Genomic DNA, 26,151 nt, shown 5'->3' with positions numbered 1-26,151 from the left:
GTTTGAGCAATGCCAGGCTCCTTTGCCCTCTCCTTCCAAAATCCGAGGGGATCAAGACCTCCTGCTAACTCCACTGCAGACTTCCATGTCCTGGGAAGAAAGCAAGAGTAGGTGACCTCTACATTCTTGATGTTCAGAATGACTCATATTGATCCCTAATTTTGACATGTACTAGTTCCAAGATCTAGACTGAAAATAGACTCAATCCCTGTGAGCCTCAGCAAGGCCTGTCAGATGCCAGGTGCTGGGAGGTCAAGTTGAGGGTCAGGAATGATGTGCAAAAGTGGGAACTGAGAGCAATGCTCATGGGCTGGAAGCAGTCACTGGTCTCAACAGCCAGCAAAAAACATTGCAGAAAAGGTGGCCCCTGAGCTATGTTGGGGAGGGCGGGCCTGTCACACAGGTGTTTGGAAGCCAGTGGCCAGCAAAGCTCAGAGCTCAGAAGGTGTGTTGGGTGCCTCAGTTATACATGCATGTAATGCTACATGCGTCAGGTGACTCAAATGAAGACAGAGAGATGTCCGGAGGTGTAGTGAGCTCCAGTGGGCTTGTATCCACTGCAAATAAACAAGCAAGCCAAGAACCCCAGTGGATACCTGAAAATGAAAACAGTACCATGACCTGATGCTACGTTCTCCCTACACATAAACCACCAACAAAGTACACAATAAGCACAGTAAGAGATTCACAACAGTGACTACGAATAAAGTAGAAAAATTATTAACAATATGTCGTAATAAAATTTATATGAATGTGCTCTCTCTGAATATCTCAGTGTATCATTTAATATGTTCAGGCTGTGGTTGATCGTGGGTAACTGGAGCTGCAGAAAATGAAAATGTGAATAAAGGGTACCACTGAAAGACTTCATCACATGAAGAACAGATGAGAAAACTCAAAAGTAGGTGGTGAAGAGTCCTGCCTTGGGCCACACGGAAGTTATCCACACAAGAATATAACTCTTCACTCTGACTCTAGGGAGCTAGGTGCCAGCCTCTGGGCTGGGCACTAACTCTCCTGGACCAAGGCTGAGGGTGGTCTATATTGTTATGATTTCTTATTTTAAAATTACTTAGAACTCAGGAGAAGTTACACGAATAGGACAGAGAACGCCTGTGAGGTCTTTCTGGAAACCAGGTCCCTAATGATGCTATTGTGTGTAATACCACCGTGCAATACCAAAGCAGGGGAGCTATGCACCACAATCAAACCCAGACATCACTGCTCATATGGTCAGCTTTAGCATCTTGCATACATATGTGGAACCACCAATGGACGATACCTCAGCAATCACACCCTTCTAGCACCTGTCCTGGGAAAAGACTGACTGGCTCTCCACTGTAGGGCAGGCCCACGATGGCATGGTAGGCACCCTCACCTAGGCTTCCAGTGGACTATGTTTTTAGCATGCAGCCGAGGACATGAACACCCTGATTTTGCTTGAGAGCATGAACCCACCTATTTGCACTGTGCCTTCTTTGTCTGGCCGGCACATAAAAAATGCCTAAGGAAAGACTCAGGGGGCTGAAGCTGGGGGCTAAGGATGCTGCTACCTACAAATGAAGCATGTCTACTATCCCAACTAGGCTTTGCAACTTCTTCCATCTGCCTGGATCCCAAATCTGTTTCCTAGGATCTGAGCCTCAACCAAACACCACCATCACAATCTGGTAAATTCAAGACAGTATCATGAAATAATCATGCAGCATGTGACCTTTTGAGACTGGGTTTAACCCACAGCATCATAACTGCTGTGGTCTGAACCTTTGTGCTGTCTTAAAATTTCATATTGGATCTTGGTCCCCAGTACAATGATATTAAAAGAAAAGACCTTTAAGAGGTAGTGAGGAGGCCCCCAGGATGGAGCCCTCCTTGTGGAGAGTGGTGACAGAGAATGGAAAAGCACTGTCTGAGATGGAGGTCTCTGATGACCTCAGGCTGTGGCTTGGGGTCTGGGAAAGTTTCTGTGCAGAGGTGCAGGATGCCTAGCTGCTGCGGTAATGCCCTGCATGAGGAGGCTCTGCTAGAGTCTTATCAGCCTCAACTTTGGTCTCAGCACACAGCTCCTGGGAATAAAGGAACTCTCGTGCTAGACAACCACAATGTTTCACTAAGCTCCACTATACCTGAACCTGCCTGCTAACTTTAAACAATGGACTTTCCTGAGAGATACACAAAGCTCCTAATAATGCACATTACAACTGTAGAATGTAACTGTGGAATAAGCTGCATAACGTTGCTAACTCTGAAACTTTCATGAATACAAAGAGCAATGCTTGCATAGTCTTTAATCTGATAATGAGACATACATATGTTTATTTAAAGATTGCTGGGGTAACCCTTTAGACCTGCTTTTCTATCAGAGAGAAATTCTCCACCTGACCCCAGCTATTATCTTCAAAATCTGTGTTTGTGAATCTTTTTCTTATCACCCTTTGCCTCTCACCAGAAACTGCTAGATTGTTCTGTGCTGGTCGTGGCATCTCCTCAAGGGACTGCAGGGGATAGCTAATGCCCTCTCTACTCTCCTGCATTCTCATGCGTGCAAACACACAGCTGTCCTCCAGAGGACACAGAAAGAGGAGCCATCTTAGAAATGGAGAGTGGCCCTCAACTGACACTGAATCAACTGGCACCTTGGTCCTATACTTTCCAGCTGCCAGAAATATGAGAAATAAATTTATGTTTTGTATAAATTACCCACTCTTATGTATTTTGTTATAGAAACCTAAATGGACTAAGAGAATGCCTCAAGTTTTTGCTTGTATCAACAGTTCACTCCTTTTTGTTGATGGACAGTATTTATCAGATAGATAAATCACTGTTGGTTTATCAGACTTTTAAAAGCTTGAATTTGCCAAGCTTTCTATGATCCAGTTGCACTTTATCTTTAAAAGAAAGCTTGTTGCATTCTCAAAGATAAAGTTTATCACAATTGGTACCTTAAAACTGTGGCCTTGGAAAGTACTGCTATGAAAGTTACTACACAATTTTAATTCAAATTTGTATAACTTCACATAAAAATTTCAAGAAAAATCTGTCATCTTGGGAAATAATGTTATTTTATTTGAACAAATGCATCCAGGTAAAACAATAAAAAAATACTATGTAAATTTATCACATATTTATTTTTACTTTCTTGTACTGGGGACTGAATCAGGAGTGCTGTCCCACTGAGCTCCATCCCCAACCCCTTCCTTTGTTTCTTTTTTTTTTTTTAATATTAATTTTTCAGTTATAGGTGGACACAATATCTTTATTTTATTTTTATGTGGTGCTGAGGATCAAACCCAGTGTCTCACACATGGTAGGCGAGTGCTCTACCTCTGAGCCACGATCCCAGCCCTCCTTTATTTCTATTTTATTTTTGAGAAGTGGTTTTCCAAGAACTTGTGGTCCTCCTGCCACAACTTCCTGAGTTGCTGGGGTTATAGACATGGGCCGTTGTGCCTTTTTAAAAATTTCTTAAAAGAAATAAAGAACTTAAAAGCATTGAATATCCAGGCTAAATTCAAAGGAAAATCAGGAACTCAGAAAAGTGTGATCACATAATTTCCTCTGCCCCAGGACCACATGTCAACCTCCACACACTGAAACTTTTTTTTTTTTTTTAAATCAGTGTTCTAACTACTAGGCAAGGGAGCATAAGTGAAAGCCCAGACTTAAGAGAAGGCTCCCTTCTCACAACAAGCTGGGGCCAGGGAGGGCTGTGCCCTCAAACTAAAAGAAAATCAAAAGACAATGAACTCCATGTGGTGGTCCAGTCAGGTTCACATCTCCTAAGTAATTCTGTGACTACATCTTTAAATTGGATGAAGATACTCCAAGCCAGGGGCTATCTCCAAGAACCCAGCAGAAGCAAGTCTGTAAGTCTTGGAAAATACACTTTCATCTTTATAATTGCAAACACTAAAAAAAAAAAAAAACAAAAAACAAAAAAAACTACTATCACAATAAACATGAACATTACCTTACCACATGGCACACAACAAAGGAAGACACAATAAGCAAGAGCCAGAATAATGATATTCAAGAGAAAGACTGAAAAGGTATCAGACATTACAAAAGTAGCAGGTTCAGACCATAAAACATTTGGATGCATAAAAAAAAAATTAGAAAAATATCTGCACAGAATAGGCAACTACATTCCTACAATAAAGAAACCAACAGAATTGTTGAACTAATAGGAGATATGAAAGGATAATTAGTTTTAGAGTTAATTAGGCATCACCAAAAATTACATCAGTGACTTGGAAGACAGGCCAGCGTGAATGATATGGAATAAAGTGTGAAAGCAAAAAAAGTAGTAAAAAAATAAGAGAAACACAGGATATGGTAAGGATATCTAACAAACATCAAGTTGATGCTCTCAAAACAGGGGATAGAATGATACAAGAGCAATATCTCAAGAAATGATGACAGAATTTTCTAGAATGAATGAAAGAAATCTATCTGAAGATTCAAGAAGTCCAATGAATCCCAAGCATAACACTAGACACACTGTAGTTCAGGGTAGAACAGAGACAGTAGAGAGAAGCTCTAAAGGCAGCTGGAAGGGAAAGGTTGGTACACAGGAGTCAAGATTTAAAAGACACCCACTTTGTGGCAAGAATCAAAGCCAAAAGAAAGCAAAATAAAGTGAGAAGCTTGAATTCTAGACCAGTCAAACAATTTTTCAAGAGGGAAGACCAGCAAAATAAAATTTCCAACAAAAGCCAGCACTAAACAAAATACAAAAAGAATACCTTTCTGACAGAAGGAAAATTATTCCACATGGGAGGTCTGAGATACAGGAAGAAATTAAGAACAAAAACGCAGATAACCCAGACTGATAAGGAGTGTATAAACAATATCTTTGGAATTACAGAATTAAAATAAGAAAACAAAAATGGCATAAATGCAGAAGGGGGAAGCGAAGTTAAACAACTATAAGGTGACATGTAAAAAGAGGTGATTAAGTGTAGGTCTGATAATATAATGTGCTTAATTTCTATAGTAACTACTAAAAGCAGAAATTGCTTACACAACTTCCAAACTACTAGAGACAAAGTGGAATTATTTTTTAAAATTAAAGAAAATGGCAAGAAAGAACAAAAATAATGACTAGGCAAGTCAAGTTGAAGGTACAAAATTAAATAATAGATTTAAACTACAAATATGACAATATTGTAATGACTATATAGGCACTAAGTACTCTAGTCAAAAATTATCATTGTAGATAAAAATTAAACTTTTTGCTAATTATAAGAGAAACATAAAAATAAATATACAGAGAAACTGAAAGTAAAAAGATGGAAGAGAATATGCCAAGTAAATTAAAGACAGCTGGCATAATTGCTACATTAACACAAAACAAAGTAGAATTTAATGCAAACAGCTTTAGTAGAGACAAAGGAAGTCACTTTATAATTAGAAAATGCTCAATTCACCAGGAACAGATAACCATTGAAATTTGTGTGCATCCAAAAATCAAAGCAACAAAATATATAGTATCAAAAATGGACAGAATTCCAAGGAAAAAAACAAACAAACAAAAAACAAGACACAATTATAATACTGATGGGAAATTTTAACACCAGTCTCAGCAACTGCTAGGAAAGGCAGAGGAAAACCAGTACAGGTAGATAGAGACTGAAAATCCCAGCCTCACTGCACACAGGGCCACTGGCCCACAGGTCAGAACCCAAGCTGCTCTCCAACACACAGCACTGAGCCTCAGAGCTACTCTGAGAGCTTCCTTACCTTAAGTGGAAAGGGTACGATTTCTGAGAAAAATTCAAATAAGCTAAAAATGAACAAAGAAATTACTAGAAACTTCAACTATGCCTGTAAACCAAGAAAAAACTTTGCAATACCCATAGGAAAAATAAAAATCACAGTGAAAATTAAAATATTCTGAACCTGATAACATTAAAAAGACTATACATGAAAACTTTTGGGATGCAACCAAATTAGAACTTACAGGGAAATTTATAGCCTCAATTATATATATATTCGAAAAGAAAGAAAAAAAGCTGAAAACTGATCAGTTAAGCATCTACCTCAAGAGATAAGAAAAGATACAATTAAATAGACCTACAAAAATAAGAAAAAAATACAAAGTAAGGTTAACATTAATGAAATAGAAAATAGTATAAGATATGAAAAACCAATTAAAACAAAAGTGGGTATTTCCAAAAGCCTAAGAATGGTAGCAAACTTACTGGAAGACTGATCAAAATCAGGGCAGAAATAATTATGACAAGATGAAAAAGATAAATACCACATTTATATGTAAGAGAAAACTGGAAAACACCAACAAACTTATGAAAATTTTTGAAAATTTAGATATAGCTGATTAGTATCTTTAAAATTATAACTGTGCAAAATTGATTCACTAAAAAGAACAAAAACAACAACAACAACAACAAAAAAACACAACCTTGAGCAGAGCAGCCCTATAGCAATCAAAGAAATAAAATCTGCTATATCTTTCAACAGTGATGAGTTCAGGCTCACACTGTCTTCTCGATGAGTAAATGTTCAAAGAATAAAAAATTTTCAATTAAAAAAACATTTAGAGAAGACAAAATGAGACAAGATTCACCAATGTTTCATGAGACTACATACTTTTGATACTCAACTCCAAAAGGGCATGGAAAGACAAATTGCAAGTTAATTTCAAGCACATAAAACCAACAGAAAACGGTCACAGAAATATAGGCACAAGGAATCTGATAATACACAATGGGTGGTATTATGGTTTAGATGTGAGGTGCCCCAAAAGCTCACATGTGAGACAATCTAAGAAAGTTCAGAAGTGAAATGATCAAGGAATGAGGCCTGATCAGTGCATTCACCACTGATATGGGTTACCTAGGAGGTCAATATAAGCAGGTGGAGTGTGTCTGGAGGAGACAGGTCTCTGGGGGTATGCCCCTGGGATTTATATTTTGTCCTTGGTGAGCAGAGCTCTCTCTGCTTCTTGGTGCTGAGCTGTTTTTCCTCTGCCACCCTTCAAGACAAAATGCTCTGCTTCACCTCAGGCCCAGAGCTACGCTGTCAGCCATCTATGGACTGAACCTCTGAAGCTGGGAGCCAAATTAACTTTTCCTTCTCTACACTGTTCTTGTTAGGTACTTTGGTTACAACAGCAAAAATGCTGACTAAAACAAGTAGGATACCATGATCATGTGGGGCCTTCCCTGGTATGGCATCAGGAAGGCAATTAATATACTAAAAGATAAAAGTTTAACCATGAAAAGTCATGAACACACTTAGAAAAGATATTTGCAAATATTCATGATTTGAAAATAACTTTTAGCAAAACAGGAATACAAAAAATTTTCCTTAATATATTAAAGGGTTCCTATAAAAACTCATAGGATATGTAAATGATGAACTATTGAAAGTTTTGCCTTTCACAACGGAAACAAAAGCAGGATGTCCATTATTATTATATCCTTCTAATTTTTTTTAAGATGGACATAATACCTTTATTTCATTCATTTATTTTTGTGTGGTTCTGAACACAAAACCCAGTGCTTCACACATGCTAGGGAAGCACTCTACCACTGAGCTACAACTGCAGTTGTAGCTTCTTTTTAACAATAAACTGGTGATCTTTGTTTAGTAAGAAGACAAAGAAAAAAAATGATGCAAGGAATAGAAACAAATAACAAATTTCTCATTATATTATAGATTCAGTTTACAAAAATAAATTTTATTTTTTTTACATCAGCCATGAAGAGACAGGAAACGAGTCTTTTGCAAAAGATATTTACAGTAGCATTTTTTAAACATCTAAGTATTGCTCTACCAAGAGTTATGCAATCTCTATGGGGAACTTTTTTTTTTTTTTTTGTATTAGGGCTTGAACTCAGGGGCACTTAACCACTGAGCCATATCCCCAGCCCCAACTCCCCTACGTTTTAAAACTATATATTTTGAGACAGGGTCTCTCTAAGTTGCTGAGGCTGCTTTGAACTTGGGATCCTGCTGCCTCAACCTCCTGAGCTGCTGGGATTACAGGTATGTGCCACCACGCCTGGTTTTATGGGGAAGTTTTTGAGAATAACTAAGAAATTAAGAGCTATGTTAGATTCATGGCCAAGAAAAACCAAAATGCTTTTAAGGGATACAAGGAAGAAAGGGTGTAGTGCCCAATACTGATTTCTACATAAACAAAGGTATGTCAATCAAAACAGTTTGTCATTTGGTCAGGAGTAGAGAAACAGAGGGACCAGAGAGGGAACCCCAAACAGCACTTGCACACAGGAATGCCTGCTCCACGACAGGTGACCCCAGGCACTCATGAACAGTCTGTTCTGCAAAGGGCACTACAGCAATCAGTATAGGAAATGGGATTGGAAAGCTGCCACACCCTGCACCAAAACAACCTGGCCTGGGGGTGCAGCTCACCATGGGGCTTAGGCATAGCAGGTGCGAGGCCTGAGGTACAATTCACAGCACTACAGACAGCAGCAGCAGCAGCAGCACAGGAAGCAGCCAAAGGAAAAACTATTCAGCTTCTAAAAGATAGAGAGAAGGGCGAGTCATCTCCTTGAGGAGGATTTCTTAAGCAGTATACAGAGGCTAATACAGCAGACGAACTTTACCAGGCAAAACCAACAACTATTTTGTTTTCAAAATTCCACCACTGAGTGAACACAGTCAAGCCACAGATTGAGAAAGATGCCAGCAAAACCTAAGGGCCAAGGAATGAGCATCCAGAATATGTAAGTATCTAAGACTGCTCAGAAGACCAGTCAAAAGATTTGCAGAGTTAGTAAAAAAGATAAATCTAAACAGCGAACATATATTTGCACAGTTTTTTTTATTCTTACTATTAATCTGGCAAAGGGTAACTAAAACTGCAATGAGAAACCAATTTTTATGAAGTGCTCCTAAGGATAGGGACTATTCTCTATAGTGATGCTGGAATGCTAAAATGGTACAACTGCTTTACAAAACAGTTTCCTGTCATTTAGTAAATTTAGTGAATACCACAGCCAAGTAATCCCACCCCTAGATACCTTACTCTATAGGGCTTACAGCAGGAGAATGCATGTTCATGAATGTTAGTGGCAGCAGCACTTTTAACAGCAAAAAAAACTGAAACTACCCAAGGTCCACCAAGAATGGAAACACACTGCAGTATGTTCCCAAAAGATGATGTACTGAAAAGCAATGAATTCGGGCAACACAGATGAATCTGACTGTGGAGTCATGTTAAAGACTTAAAGCCAGTAGGATTTTAGTATATAAACAGGTGAAAACAGGAAAAGATGAATTACGTTTATGTATGCAACTGTAGGTAGCAAAGCTCAAGAAAAATGGGGAAAAGTTAATCCTAAGAGAAGCATACCACCAGGGACACATACCAAAGCATCACCCTATGTCTCATAAATAGTCATTATCCATTAAAAAACATTTTAAAAACACCGTGTCTAAAAAGGAAACAATAATGCCAAAAAGGCTGCTGAAGTAGACCACAAGAAAAATAACTTCATAGATATATGAAAACCAAAGCCAGGCATGGTGGTGCACACCTGTAATCAATCCCAGTGGCTCGGGAGGCTGAGGCAGGAGGATCCTGAGTTCAAAGCCAGTCTCAGCAAAAGTGAGGTGCTAAGCAACTCAGTGAGACCCTGTCTCTAAAGAAAATACAAAACAGGGCTGGGGATGTGGCTCAGTGGTTGAGGGCCCCTGAGTTCAATCCTCAGTACTGAAAAAAAAAAAAAAAAAGAAAGAAAGAAAAAAAGTTTGTTTAAGAAGCCAGAAGAGTGCTTATTTCTAAGGAAATAAAAGGAACTTTGACCATGAAAAGAGAGCTTCTGAACCACATTCTCTATCCTGACCCTGGGAGATGGGCATTTATTTTATAAACTTGTATATTTACTTGTGTTTTCTGCTTTATGCACTTACACTTTTCAGTATCTCTGCTATATCTCACAATAAAAATGTTGGAATATCTTCTCGGAAACATTTCAGAAGTAATGTTGTGAGATGACAGTATGTCTTCACAGAAGAAAAGCACTCTTAACCACTGAATACTGACTTGTCTCTTCCATGTTATCAACCGAATTTTTAAGTTATTCTAAAAATCTACATTTAGTGTAACATTTGGCAATTATTATGTGAAGAACTGAGAGTCAATTATAAAACACAAAACATGAATAATGAAATAACAATATTTTGTAAAATGAGAGGCACAGACAACAGTCTTATGTGGGGCTTAGAGGTCTGCTTTAAAAGTTTGTAAAGGAGCTGTCATGAAATCTTATTTCAGAAAATATAAAAAGAAATGGGACACATAATGAGTATAAACATGCCAAAAACACGTTTTCAGAACATAAAAAAGGTAATATAAATCATGCTACGACAATAGGTTTATAGAGAAAAAAATATAAAAGGAGCCCTCCTTAAGAAGATCACACCCACAGATTTCAGGTGGGCAAGTGCTTTAGGGGCCATCTCTGAATCCATCACATTCTGCCCTCTAGCCTCCCAAAGTTTACGTCTGTCTCACATGCAGAATACATTCACCCCACCCCAATATCCCATCCCAAACGTCTGAGCCCTTTACAGCCTCAATACTAAATCCCAAATTTCATCTAAAAAGCACCAGCTCAGAGGTCTGGACTCCATAATCCACACTATTTACACCAGGTATGGATGGACTCTGGGCACAGTCCTTTCTGGGCAAAATTCCTCATTGACGAGCTTGTGGATGTAGAAAACAAGTCATCGGTCTCCAAAGCACAATGGTGGGATAGGCAATAGTCCCAGGCAAGTCTAAAATTCAGTAGGGCAAATTCTGTTAGGTAGTGAGAGCTGAGAACAGTGCTCTAGCCTCTGGGTCTAGGGCTTGCTGGCCTTCTACACTGGGGAAGGCCAACTCTGCCTAGGAGTCATCCTTCCTCTTCCTGAACGAAGCACCTATGTGCAACCAAGTGGCTCTATCAGCCCGTTTCCTGCCTGTAGAATTTTGAAAGTCTGGGACAGGCTTCTTTTTTCATCCTGTGTCTGTTCCCTTCAGTCATACAACATTCCCAACCACTCTGTAAGGTCTCCTGCGAATGTCACGGAGGGCCACACATCTTTACTGGAAAACCTGCTCTGTATTCCTGTCTCTGCCAAGATGGCTGAGTTGCAGCCTTAAACATGGACCTAATTTTTCCCTTTGGCGAATGTAGTATGGTCACACCCTGGTCGCCTCTCTAGTGCATTTCCCAAACATGGGCTCTCCTGATGCTAGCACCTTCTTACCTTTTTATTGCAATCTGCAAATTTTCCCCCCAAATCAATACCTGAACATCACACCCAAGTCCAAGAGAGCTATATACTCCCTTTTCACTAAGCACTCTACCTGGAAAGTGAGATAGAAAAGATACTGAGTGTATTAGCAAAAACCCATAAATTGTCTCAGAAAGAGAACCTGAGCTGAGAATAACTTGATGAAGCTGCTAAGAATTTTCTTTAATGCACCTTCAGGAAGGCTGTAAGACTAACCCTGAACTTGGGAGCAAGAGCTACACCAGCTACCTGACACCTCCTGTTCTGAAGAAGCAGGACTCCAAGCAGCTCCCCAGCATTCCTTAGTCCGTGACTCTGAGGTACCCCACTGTAGGCTGATGGCTGTCTGACTACAGAAAGTGAGAGGAAAACCTGTTTCCAAAGGATGCACTCCGGTACCTGAAGCATAGTCACTGCCTCTACAAGAGGGTCTTAGGTGTTTCTCAGGAGGGACATGAATTCACTTTGTCAAGCTATTGATTTATTATTTATTATTTATTAATTCATTCATTCCTCTATTTTGCCCCGAGAGGTCTCATATGGGAGTAGGAATCTCTTGGGCCCACTGCTGGTAAAATGGCTAAAACGTTACACAGCACCTCCAAGCACAGGGAGAAGTAAACGCAAGTCCAGCCCTGTGGGGAAGTTCTGACAGTTCGCTTGGCTACAAGAGATGTGCAGGACTAGGGAACACACATTATCTTTTTTTCTTTTTTTTCCTTTGGAAGATGATGTATACTATCTTAAGTAACTCATAATTATTATATGCTACACAGAGGGATTTTTTTTTTATTTTTATTTTTTTGGTACTGGGGATTGAACTAGGGGCACTCAGCCAGTGAGCCACATCCCCAGCCCTATTTTGTGTAGCTGGCATTGAACTCGAAATCCTCCTGCCTCAGCCTCCCAAGCCGCTGAGATTACAGGTGTGCACCACTCTACCTGGCATACACAGAGAGATTTTTATAAAATAGCTCAGCTTTTGAAATTTAAAAGCCATTTAAGAGTGATGAAACAATAGAAAAAAAAGCACTTTACTTTCCAAGTTTTTGTTCTTTGCAAAATGAAAGAATATATACATTAAAATCATACCATTTATTAAATCCAAAAACACATTAACAAACACTAAAATGTATTGTTATACACATTTTATGGAGACTAGCCCCTCCCCCGCATAAAGAAAAACTTTGCTTTAATCAAATGTAAACCGTAATTCTCTAAACTAGTATCCCATTCTTCCGACATCGGACATTTCCAACTTGTGTGCTTCGTCTGCATCACTGTGCTCTAGGGCTGTGGAAACTGGGGAGGAGCCACGCTGAAGTGGGTGTGGGCATGCTGGAGTTGCACAGAGGAGACAGGAGGACTCTTCCTCCTGTCTCCTCACTCTTTATGTACTCAATGTGCTTAATGGAAAATTATTCACTGAAAAACTACCCAAGACAGAGTTGCAGAAAGTCTGGTACCTTCCTTGTTTTAGCAAATATTAAAAATGATTCCAGGGGCTGGGGGGTTGTGGATCAGTGGTAGAGGGCTTCCTTAGCATGTGTGACTGGGTTCATTCTCAGCACCAAATAAAAAAATAAAGATATTGTGTTCATCTACAGCTAAAAATATTAAAAAAAAAAAAAAAGATTCCACAGATTTAAAAAAAAAGGTGTGTGTTGAAAGATTTTATGTGTATATATATATATATATATATATATATATATTTAAATGTGTGTATTCATAATTTTAAGTCTGTAAGATCTAAAAGGTTTCACATAATTTATCTAGATAGTAAGATCATAGATAATATTTATTTTCTTCTCAATATTTTCTATTTTTTACTAGAAATGTATGTGATGATTCAAATATGAAATAACAGAAATCAGTTTAAGTTTTAAAAATGCATATAAAACATACTAATTTGCATAACTATAATCAACTTCACCTGTTTTGGATAAAGGGGCAATAATTCAAATTCTTTTAATATTGTTATTTTACTTAAAATAGAAGTTGAGATAGCATACAGAAATAAAATATTTCCTTAAAAATCTATAATAAAAAGAGCCCAGAGGTAAGAGGGGGAAATGCACCCCAAACCCCTTGCACTGTGAAACAGAACCCTAATGCCACAGAATATTCCAGAAATGAAAGCACCAGCTTAAATGAAGAAAAACAATATTTATGAAAGAAACAAGAAAAGTTTGGGAATTCTAAAGAACAGATGGGAGAGAGGACGCTCTCTGGACAAAGACGGGAGCAGACACCTTGCACGGCAGCTGGAGGAGCAGAGAGCAGGGAGCTAGTGCAGAGCCAGGCACGGCTGAGCAGAGGTGGAGCTCTGGTTCCCGCTGGCCTGGACACTTTCCCCATGTCTATGGAGGTGTCTGTCAGCATGCAGGCTGCAGCTCAGTGCTTGGTGATTACCAGAGCCACAGGAGCTGCCCTCTGCTGTTCTAACTTGAAACAGCATCTACCACCATAGGAGCACTTGAGCTGCTTCCGTGTTTATGGCCAGCACCTCTGCTGGAAGACAGGAGAGGGCACTGGACCTGTCTGTGCCCTCACCCTGTGTTCACACCAATGCTGACTGTGTATTGACAACACCTCTCATCACATGAGGCCCTGCATTGCTTCCTGCTATCTCCTGTGTAAGCAATGCAGTAATACTGGATAAGAGTGATAAGAACTGTATTTCCCAAGTCTTATTTCAAACATAATCACCACTGATGCTCTCTGTAAGTGAAATCTGCACTGCTTAAAGACCTCCCTCCCATCTCTGGAAGAAGACTACTGCAGATGTGCAGGGCAAACTCACTGTAAGCAGCCTCACTGCTGAACTAATGTTGAGAAGCCAGGCGCCCAGAAGTCTGCTGCGAGCCTTGAGTACCAGGAGAACAGAGGCCAAAAATCAAAGTAAAAGGCTGCCCAGGAAAAGTATGCTAACAAAACGAGAAGGAGGAGGTAGCAAAGCTAATACACGCTACGGCCTTGCGCTGTGTGAGAGCAAAGTAAAAATGAAGGCAGCCTTAAACTTCACTACACATGCAGGGTAAAATGTCTAGGGAAACACAAGAACAGAAATATGGGGCTTTACTTCCAAGTTAATAAAAAGAAAAAACTGGAAGTAAAAAAAAAAAAAAGAAAGAAACCCTCAAAGGGGTATAAGAAAGAAAAGAAAAATAAATATAGAAGCTGGACAATTAGAAATTAAAAAATAAGATAATACTAAATGCAAATAAATACTCAAAATAATTGTCAAAAAAAAAATCATAGTATGGAAGCTGGAGTTGTGGGTCAGTGGCAGAGCACCTGCCCAGCAGGTTTGATCCTCAGCACCATATAAAAATAAACGTATTGTATTCATGTACAATTAAAAAAAAATCTTTAAAAAAAAAGAGTGCCTGGGCTAACATAGCCTTAGAGCCTGTATTCAATGTCCCCTAACATACTTTACAAGTTGGAAAAAACAAAAACAAAAAAGACTCTTGACAGAAGTTTTCAGGCTGCACATCCATTCCCAGGAATTGAGGTGCTTCTGCAAGCTACAGGTACAGACCCACCTGGGGCGACAGCAGCTTTGCCTCTCAGAGCCAGGTATTTCTGTAGGCAGAAACAGAAAAGCAGGGGACACGTCTTTCTTTTCAATTCCTCCTTCACCTGATGTCTGGCCCACATTCTCCCATAAGAAAAGGCAATGCAATCGTGGGAATAGAGGGAAAGGAGGTATTTGTGGAGAGGGACACTGATGGAGGAAGTTGGTGGAGGGCGACGAGATATTGCAGTTTATGGGACTGAGGCTAGCCATGCATACTTAAGTCAAATGCATTAAAGTTGGGAACTACATCAAGGATCACTGGTACCTAAGTATGCACCCTCTGGCATGAGAGTTGAATTAAGCAAATATATGATTCTCTAGGATACTTTTTATGTGGCCACTGACCCGGTGGGTCTCTGGGGACAAAGATTAGGTTCCCTGGGTCCACTTATGGCATGAAACATGTGTTTGTGACAACTCTGACAAGCTAAACATGCTTGGTTTCCCAAAGCAGTGAAGGTCCATTCACAAGTACCTCAGGAGCCCATCCTGGGAACCGCACAGCTCGCTCCCACATACAGCCAAAGTGCCAGGCCTGGCCTCTGCCCTCAGGGAGTTTGGGGAGATGCATGAACCATGCAGGACTGCAGCGGCCAGCATGGCAGACAGTGCTGGTGCTTCCTGGTCAGGACCGAAGGCCTGTCCAAAGAGGGTCTTCAGGTGAACTCGAAGTGGTAAGAACCACCTAACTGCAGGATGAGTGGATGCCCCTAGGAGTGGCAGCATGCAGATGGGAGCTTCCATGGAGCCAGTGCTACAGGAGAAGGAGAGGAACAAGAGTAGCTGGACAGCCTCCAGGCAGCCACACACCACTAGGTCATGGTGCACACAGACTGCATGAAGGGACTAAAGCCCCAGTGCATGACATGAGACGTTCAGAGGAACCTGGTCACAGACGTCTTTCTCTTCCAAGTGTCTTGCCCTTGACCACATGGAGTTTGTCCTGTTTTCTTCCATTCCATGCCATAAAAGATGACTATCCCAGACTCTCATCCAGGATTCACTGGGTTTCAATTATTCATATGAATGATTTAGATTATATATATCAAGGATATCTTTTTAATGATATCATTTTTGCAAATATGTAAAATGGATTTGTGAATGTCTGTAAGGGTTACTCTTTAAATAGATATCTGATATTAACTGTTTACATACAGTCTCTAGTTACATGGGTTATCATTTTGAAGATGGTTCATATGTAAACACTAGCTTCCTCAACACTCATCTAACTTGAAGGACATATCAGATCCTCTTTCAAAGATAGGTGACTTTAAAATGTCCATGACTTAATTAGATCCAAGGTCACAGACAGGGGGGTGGGGGGTGGGAATCTATTGGCAATCAATGGAAATTATTTTCTCAGACTCAGTCCTATTTTTTTTAAATTTATTTTTTAGTTGTAGTTGAACAAAATATCTTTATTTTATTTTATTTATTTATTTTTATGTGGTTCGGAGGATCGAACCCAGGGCTTCACACATACTGCTGAGCCACAATCCCAGCCCTCAGTCCTATGTTTTATCAAAACATCTCCCAGTTATTGAAGAGTACATTATCAATACATCTGCATCAGGAAAACTGTCAGTCTCTAGGTTATTCCAACAAAACTGACTTGTGCTCCTGGACACCATTTCTACAGAACTCCTCCGATTCATTAGGGTTCCTATTCCCTTGCTCTTTAGCTGTGTTTGAATGATTTCTTACACACTGAGAAAGAAAATTTTCAAAAGAATTATGGTGTGAAACCAGACACTTGTTTTTATTTATAAACTCTTAAACCTACCTGATGGGAATGATGTAGGAAAAAAGAAGAAGAAACCGGAAAAGATTACGGTACCAAGGGCCTGCAAATCCCTGTAAGGTTACCATAACAACAGAAAGAACAACCAAAGCCAGAAATAGCGCCTTCGTCAGCTGATTGAGCTCGAGGTCCAGCAAACCAATCTGAAAGAAAACAGTGTAACATTAGTACACGACCAAGCCAGCTTTATATGTCTTAACACCATAAATCAGAAGCCATGATCATGATGATCTAAGAAGACTTCAGGATTTTTTATCGTCTTTACAATAACGGAGTACAAAAGCACACTGACATCACTTTCCTCCTGAAAGCCTCTTATAGATTCAGGCAGAATGCCTGCCAGCAGGTCTTGATCCCCACAGTGTTCTCAAGAAGGGCCTGCCGAGAAGCATGAGGCCAGCCCTGAGCCAGGTCCTCCTGGCAGGTGACACTCTGACTACAATCAGGACACAAAGAATGGCGGGCCCAAAGGAGGGCACAGAAGGCTTGCTCGGTGACCAGCCCCACAATAGCCCTCCAAGAGCCAAGACCTATCTCCCTTGGCAAGTGCCACATCAGACCAATGTGCCCGCTGTCATTCTCAAATATCCCTGCACACACTCATTTAGGGATTTCATTCAGACTGAGTGACCCTAAGAACAGAACAGTGTGAGAGTGTGTGAGTGTGTGTGTGTGTGTGTGTGTGAGTGTGTGTGTGCGCACGCATGTAGCCTGCCCTGGTTGCATCCATTCCATGTCATAAAAGAGCCTGTCTGTCTGCAAAGGCCTCAGGACTCCTTCTGATACAGAAAGAGGCAACAGAGGTAATTAGTTTGTGATGAAAACATTCTGATTTGCACCATTTCCATACTTCAGGATCTCCCTGTATGATACCCTACACTCAAATTCATCCTTTAGATCACTCGTTAGCTGAAAAAAATGTACAGAAAATCATGTCAATAAGGAGAAGTTCATTTTTTTGTTGCTCTTGGAAATAGTGAGAACTAGCCACCCAAATAGCTCTCGTTCTACAAGAGAATATGGCTCTGTGAAGCATGTAACTTCAATTTCGAGCTCTAGCAATCTCTGCAAACTGCTTCTCTTTAGTTTCACCCCTGAAAGACTATAGTGCAGTACAGTGTGAGGGGGCAGGAGAACACAAGGGGGCGCTGCTGGCTTCAGGAAGGCAGCAGAAGCAGAGAGAGGGAGAAAAGAAGCAGTGTAGCAACTGAGACTCCTGGGACTGTGGAGGGAGTGAATCCAAAGGCTGACTCTGCCTTCTGGACAGCTCTGGGCCATAAGAGCTTCACAGGGATCATGGTGGCACCCTCCTAACAGGACTCTGGTATGAAGAGACATCATGCACACAACACATATAGCTCCTGTGACCAGGAAGCCAAGCACACATGCTGTTGTCACTGTATGCATTTGCATTTCATCAAGTTTTGTGGAGGACTGTGTGACTTTGGGGACTTCCCTTAAAACTCTCAAGTCTCTCTGTCCAGTGTGCAAAACCAAGCAGAGGTAGCTGGAGGAGCACAGACACCCTAGGTACATGGCTCTAAGCCGTGAGGCCACAGCCTCAGCAAGAGGAGACCCAGGAACAGCGTGTAAGTAACATAATCGGCCACTCTGGCTTATGGTGATGAGGATAGTTAGCTGAGTCCTATGGGCTAGGCATCTCAATCATCAGAATTTCTCCTCAATCTGGTACAACTTCTGGAAAAAAAAGTAACTAAAAGAGGCCAACAGCAGCAACTCCATGGTTGCCAAAACCTTGGCAGCAACAACTGAAGTGCTGTGATTTTTGAATGTAAAAATCTGAGGGTCGCTAAGCTAATAACCTGGTTTATTCTAATGCTTTTTGAAAATCCATAACTTTGGCCAGTAATATGAGTTTGGTCTTTCTACGACTCCTAATTCAAGTTTATATCTGGTTTTGCTTAATATTTGCCATAAATCCTCATGAGATCATGAGAAACTGTAGTTAGAAAAGAATACTTAGTCAAAAAGTCCATTTAATACAGCTCTGGAGAAAACTAATTTAACAATTACATGCCTACTACATTTTGTGCTAAACTCTAAGGTTAGGAAGAGTTAATGATGGAAATTTTTTTTTTTTAAGGCATGGCCTTCTGAAATACAGCAGACACAATGGGAAGTCCACAGGGACCCAGGAGCAGTATGACTGACACCTGTTTAGAGTGCAGATCCTGAGCCTACACTGAAAAGAACACGGTAGGGTCTACAGCGTGGGCTGGGACTCAACAGGCACCCCTTCCCAGGTGTCTGCCTGTCCTCGTGGTGCAAACCCAGCATGGAACAGGCCAGCTCATCTGCACTATAGTTTTGTCACTACTTTCACCCGCACCAGGTCCTCTCGGAATCCTAGGGCCAATAATGGAAACCAAGCCCTGGTCAAGTAGTGCAGGAAGTTTCTTCTTGGCCAAAGAATAGGAAACAGGAGACTCAGCTCATAAATAAGCTTCTGGGCCTGTGGAGATGCAGAATGAAGTAGGCACAGTTGAGCAAGGCGAAGAGGAGGGACAGGCTGACGGAGGGGAGGAGTGTCCATGGGAGGAGGGGGTGCAGACATTCCAAGCCCGAGGTTGCCACCTCTTTCTGCTCCTTTATGGTCTTCTGGGACCTTGTCACTGGACGGTCAGCTGTTCTGGTATGAGAGAGGGAGTCCTCACCAGGGAACCGCAGTACAGTGACATAGTATGAACCTAAAAGGTGAGTACTGGTCAGCAGCTCACGTGGCTGCTCAAGATGGCCTGGTATGGCTTTATCTGAGGTTGAATAGCCAGGAGGCCAGCTTCTCTACTTCTAGGCCATGGACAGCAGGGTGCGCCTGTTGTGTGATCTACCCACAGGAAAGGGCAGACAAGCAATTCCAATTGCAGAGGGCCTCGGATAGGGAAGAAGCAGGGTCATTGGCTTGGGATAAGCAGCCTGGCCGGCTTCCCTTGTTGACAGTCTCATCTGGCCATTGCATGCTTTGTCACTAATATGCAAAATTCCTAACTAAGAAAACTTCAAACAGAAACTAAGTGTCATTTTACAGGAATCTCTCACTTCTGACCTGTCAGTGATATGCAATGGGCCACAGAGACTGCAGATTCCCAAAACATACTGTGTGTGCCAACTCTCAGTGGCAGCTAAAGTGCCTTCGAACTCCAGCACAGGTGCTCTCTTGCCTGTAGCCAGGTCTTGCACCAGGACAGTGACACCCACCACCTCCCTAGACGGTGAACAGCCTGAAATCACTGCATTTACCAAGTTCCACCTCATGTTGCTCCCTGTGCAGGGGCAGGGCCTTCCCTTGAGAACAAGGCTGCTCAAGAGCACAGCATCTGATTTATCAGCTCCATTTAAAAAGCAGCACAAGGAGGACAAATATCGTGCAATTTCCGCTACTTCACTACTATACAGTTTATGCTTGAATTATTGAGAAAAATAGGTTTTGGGATTAAAATGAAGAAAAATTAAGCCAGGGAAGTAGAGCATGTTTCGAAGCCCAGATCTTTCTGCTGTGACAAAGGCAGCCTAAGTTTCAGGCCTCACTAGGATCAGATGAAGTCATTATTCATTCAGTCAGGGAAAAAAGACTCAATTACCTCAACCTAAAGATGCTATCAATGAATGCAAAGTGCATATTTTACTCTATTCATCCAAATCCCATTAAAAAGTGAAAGGAATGATTTAATCTGGCCTTCCAGAGTTGGTCTTTTTTTGTAATAAAATAAAGAATCACTGTCCGGCAAAACGCATAACTACTACCTCACACTTTCCCTGCATCATAGCAGTGAAAGGCTAAAAGCTGGGACAAAACCACTCAGAAATGAATACAAAGTTTCCTTTGAAAAATGCCACAGAGGATGGAAACATTAAAAGCAGCCCACTGCACAGGGATATGCAGATAATTCAAGGCATTAATACCTTTCTAATTGACCAAGACAGATGTGGTGGACTGCCCGACTAGTGAATATCACAGTTCTGAAGACAACTAAATGCTGCCTTCCCACTCCTCCTCACTGGAAGGTGGGAAGAAAGGGCAAGTGAACCAGAGTCAAAGGCAACTTCTGGACAAGGAGCTCTGCCTCCTGTCCTCCCAAGGCAGCTCCTCCTGAATCCGGACTGCTCTCCAGGATGGGAAGTACACCTGGGCCAAGGGCACCTCGCACTCTCAACTCTGTGGTCAGTTCCAACGGAATGGAAGAAAAGATGTATTTTGACACTTATTTAAAACCACTTCCAATTAGCGGTTGATCTTTTTACACTGAATATCTCTGAAACACCCTTAAAAGTTTCTTTGATTCATCTAAAAGACAATATGGACTCTTAAAAAAAAAACAACAACTATTTAAAACAAAAACTAGTTAACTTACAAAGTTACAGATTTTGTAAAGACAGTGGTCACTGAAGTTTTGATATGAACCTGCATTCTTTAAAGAATTTCATTAACACCTTCACAGACCATATAGCTTTTGCTATGATTTTCACCCAAAAAATACACGATTAATCTCTTAAAGTAATTATGAGTATATAAGAAAAGGTAAATTAATACACGAGAAAGTCATTTCTAACATTTGTTGTAATTTCCTATATTAGTAAAGCAGATTTCCTTCTACTTGTCATAATATTTGTTTCATTTGAAGCAACTGTGATAACAAAATTAAATACGCTACTGGAAATTTTAATCTCCAAGGGAAAATTTGTGCATAATGTCTAAGACAACCACAATGGCTCTGCAAAGGGGCTGTTCTAGGATAATGAACACAATAATTGCCTGTATAATCTAAAATGCTACTAATGGCAACGATCACAAATCCATTTAGCTCCTCTTTAATTTATGTACCAAGTTTTAAATAGCTAATGGTTCTCACTAAAATAATGGTTTATACCAACAATAAAGGGTAAATACGGTATTCTCCTGCTTAATCAAGAAAAGATCGGTCAGGTTTTTTTTTTGTTTCTTTCTTGAATGAACACATGGACGAATGAGAATTAGACCTTATCTTCATAACATAACTACTCCCATCCATCTCAGAGTTAAAACTCCTGCATGCTACTGAGTCTCTGAGAAACACATGTGCACAGCAAACTGAAACTGAAGTCTTCTTATGTTGTAAACTCCTGGGCCCTGTCGCTGCTAAGTGAGCATCAGAGGGGAGAGTGCACACACCACTGAGTGTCAGTAATACTGCCCTGGATTAACAGGGTCTGGACATCAGCATGCTCTTACCAGTCTTTACAACTCACATGCATTTCTTCCTTATGTGGAAGCTTTTTGAATAGTAATATAATCAAATTCAAAATTTCAGAAGTCAACTTATACCCTTGCAGAAAACTGAATATTATTTTACCTTGTCCTGAGTTTTAGATTTGAAAACAGCACAATTTGAAAAAGAGAAATGTCCACAAATACCTAATTCATTCAAGAGTACTCTACACAGAAAGAAGCTTTATATATGAAAGATTGCTTTAGGAAAAACCCACAATTGCTAATGTTGTTTATCTTTTACCATCCAAACTGCTTGTGAATCAACCCAGCAGACGTTCATTCAGAATTTGGACTGTGACTATAACACTGAGTTGTACTTTAGCCTAAATGAAATTTCTAAGCATATTCCTTTTCAATATTTTTGAAAGAAATCAGCCCTATACTTTCCACTTTTAGCATGAACTAAGAAACAAGAAAAAAAATTTGCAAGCTTTCATACGTATTTTTATATTTCAAATAAATGAAACGTACATTAAATCTAAAGCAATAACTTTTTCCACTATGGAGTTTAAATGTCAAACATTAATTTTTTAAAGTGATACTACTGCCAGGCATCCTCTGCTTCTCCTCCAGCTTACTGACTTGCTGCTTCTGGGTACACCTGCTGAACAGTGCCTGCAGGGGTGGGGCTGGCACATGCTAAAGCCTGCACAGCACTGGTAGTGTGTGAATCGAGGGGGTTTCTTCTGGCTTGCAGCCTGCTGGCCTTTCTTTCTTTCTTTTTAAAGATTTTTTTTTTAATAATATTTATTTTTTAGGTGTAGATGGACACAACACAATGCCTTTATTTTTATGTGGTGCTGAGAATCGAACCTGGGTCCCGCCCGTGCTAGACGAGCGATCTACCGATGAGCCACAATCCCAGCCCTCTGCTGGACTTTCAAAGCTCTCCAGGTAAGTACCAGGACAATAATCACCACCACTTCTGAAAATCAAAATCTGTATTTATACAATTGTGACAGTTACTGTGAAAATATACATAATTACCTGAATTCTTATCTATCAACAAGTTTTGCCCAACTGTCCTACACTCAGAATTTAAAGTTTTCTCCTGGCTTACTCTACTTATCACTAAGAATGTTTTTCCTTGACTAATATTTAAAAAGAAATTGGGAGACATGATGGCACAGACCTGTAATCCCAGCCACTTGGGACACTGAGGCAGGATAACTACAAGTTTGAGGCTAGCTGGGCAACTTGCGAAGTCCTTGTCTTAAAAAAAAAAAAAAAAGTGTGGGGGTGGTGAGGTTGGCTCGGTGATAGAGCAATTTCTTAAATCTCCAACATAGAAAACAAAAATGGGGTCATTCTATTATTTGTATAAACAAACAAATCTGTGCAAAGACCAGTGACTAAACAAGGGAGCGAAGACACTTGCACACCCAAAGGAGGATCACAATCAAGGGGACAAGGGGATTCCAAGAGGAGCTGCATGCCAGAGCACACAGCTGGTGCCCTACTTGACTCTTGGTGAGGAACAGGGCCCACAGCTGTGCCATTCCACAAGGTGGGGTGAGTGCACACCTTGCTGCTATGCATGGCTTCCTGGTGCCAGCCTCCTTAAATTGCTGCCTCCCAGACGCTGGACACAGCACTTCCCACGACACATGCTTGTTCACCAGGACACCTTTTATAATAACCCCCAGTGATGAGAGAAAGCAGTGCAGCAGCCACATGGTACATATGCACATGCATTTCAGATTGGCTTTAGCAAACCTTGTGCTGATTTTGTGTTCAAGCAGGACAACCTGGTCCCACCAATCACTTTCTGACAGCTTTTACCAACGTCACAACCTTTATTATAGTATACTTAATATACCAAACACCAGAAAATGTGGCTTAAAACATTGGTAAAATTTCTATCTTAAATAATTACTATAAATTATTTAAAATATTTAACTTGTGACATCAAAACCATACTTCAAAGAATGAATGAGTGAAAACACACAAGGCAGCTTGCGAACTATCTGAAAATTTAGTTTTTACTCACATACACAAATGACATTAAAATCCAGTAGTGAATATTAAGACAAACTCATAAATTTCCTAATGTATATTAATCCTGATTTTATTTTACAGTAGTCCACATAAGTTTATTTTAAAATTGGGGGTAGAAGGAGATCAAAAGCTAGCAATCACTCTCATTCCACACTCCACTGTGAGTGCAGTGAATAACGTTTTTACTTGAGCATCTCACTGCTGTCCTCCCAGGTGGTGTTGAAAAAGGCCAGAACATGCATGGCGTGGCTTCACCATCAGAGGGAGCTCCACATTGGAGAAGAGTACACAGTCTTCCTGATGCTGCCTGCCTGTTCTCTGGCAAAGCATGAGTCTGCCTCTAAGTCAACCAACTCAGGACATCAGAGACAACAGAGTTATCCTAAATGTTCCTCTGTCATGCGAAATTCAGGACAGAAGTGATTATAAGAGGAGGGATCCCTGAATAAAAACCTGCCCTCATATAACAATCCTACGTAATGACATGGCATCCAAATGAAGGAGGGAATCAGTACAGCACTGCCTAGCAAAGGCTTCCTGAAGATTTACATTTACAAGCCCAACTGACAAAACAGTGACCATAGCTTGCGTAATGGTTGTGAGACTCTGAACACATTTACCTTGTTTTTGTCATAACATAACAGTGAAGGAGGCTATCAATTTTAAATGGTTTTTACCAGATCCAACCAACGATTTAAAACAATTACTTCAAAAGCATAAACTAACCTCTGACAACAGAAACCTCAACATCCATGAAAATGAAATCTCAGGCCAGGTATCTGGTTTTCAATTTAGTATTAATTAAGCAGTTTATTTTGGTAATTTTCATATTTATTTTAACACATATTTTACAAATAGCATTAACCTAGTCTTGAATCTTTATTATCTAAAAACACAGCATACAACAAGTTAAGGGAGCAATGTTCCCCTGTGGGCCAGAGTGGCTTTGGAAGTGCTGGACCACAGATGGTGGCAAAGTTGTGACACAAAAGAAAAACTGGTGGGACCATTCCTCCTTTCCACAGGCCAAGCAGTCACCCAGCCACCCCAGGCACAGAGGGTGAGGGCAACAGCCTGGGCAGATAGGCACCAGCTCTGTCCCCTCTCCCTGGAACAGCAGGAGTTGTTCTTATAAGGAAGCTATAGAGAACTGGGGGAGGGGAGCAATTCTACTTGCTCAGTCATTTTTATTACAGAATTTTAGAAAACAAAATGGCTACATTTTTACCATAAACAAGGTCAATGATTTATAACTTAGATTCTGGATTCCACCTGCAAGCACAAGCCGATGACACGCCTCACCAAGAGGCCCTGTTCCTCACCGTCTGAACTCCTTCTCTGACATACCGACAAGTAGAGAGTATTCAGTGCTGTGTGCAAGGGGACTTACTCAACATACTCGCTTAGAAGGCAGCAGAAGTCTGGTTTTATTAAGGACTACTCTGGGTACTAAAAATAGCACTTGAAGTTGCTCATTCTAAGTAATAACATCTTTGGAATAACAACCAAATGACAATTAGCAGAGAACTCCCTGATATTCAATGACTCGAGGATGGCAGTGCTCAGTTTGCCATTACTTCACACCTTGAGAGTGTGCACACTGCTCTGCTGGCACAAGCACTGAACCACAAAGCTCAGAAGGAAGGGAAAGCACCAGGTCCAGGGAAAGGGCTCACATCTCTGCAACTGCACCTCCTTCACTGTGGGTGTGTGCGTGTGTGTGCATGTGTGTGCGCGTACCACTGGCTGCTCCCTGCCACCATGCAGGCACAAGGCACCTACCACTGCCGAGAACCACCAAGAGGGCTTTCAAGCTAACACCACTCACTAAGGCAACAAGACCTGTGCCTGCAATATTTCTGGAGCCACAACTATGATCCATGTTTCTCTTAATTAAGTTCTTTGGCAACTAAGTACCTATCATCTATTCATAATTACACTACAAACACATGTGAACCCGTAAAAAGTGCTGACCAGCATTGGAAGTACCTCAGAATCACTGTCATCTTGAACAAAGACAAGGATCTGCCCATTTTCTGTCCCACCCACACACCAGCTTAACTAGCCATTAACCAGAAGTTATAAGGAGGTAAACATTTTGATTTTTTTCTTTTTTATTGGTGCATTATACTTATACATAATAGTGGGATTCATTAACATTTTGATTTTTAAGACAGCACAGCAGAATGGCAGACACAAAATAGCAAAGAAAAAGAAAGAAGGAAA

General features: G+C 40.7%; 1 protein-coding gene across 8 annotated transcripts in view; it reads right to left on the bottom strand.

Moving 5' to 3' along the window:
• The window catches only part of Atp9b (ATPase phospholipid transporting 9B (putative)), a 255,181-nt gene that overhangs the window by 72,108 nt on the left and 156,922 nt on the right, over positions 1-26,151 (bottom strand). For all 8 annotated transcript variants that reach the window (XM_058580694.1, XM_058580696.1, XM_058580691.1 and 5 more), the window contains one exon: positions 16,644-16,804. In XM_058580694.1, coding sequence (XP_058436677.1) covers positions 16,644-16,804 — 161 coding nt within the window. The remainder of the gene's footprint in view (positions 1-16,643; positions 16,805-26,151) is intronic.

The sequence above is a fragment of the Marmota monax genome, unplaced genomic scaffold (genome assembly GCF_021218885.2).
Source record: "Marmota monax isolate L192 unplaced genomic scaffold, Marmota_monax_Labrador192_F-V1.1 WCK01_AAM20220418_F8-fsc00060, whole genome shotgun sequence".
Lineage (NCBI taxonomy): Eukaryota > Metazoa > Chordata > Mammalia > Rodentia > Sciuridae > Marmota > Marmota monax.
This window is presented reverse-complemented; position numbering and strand designations above follow the sequence as displayed.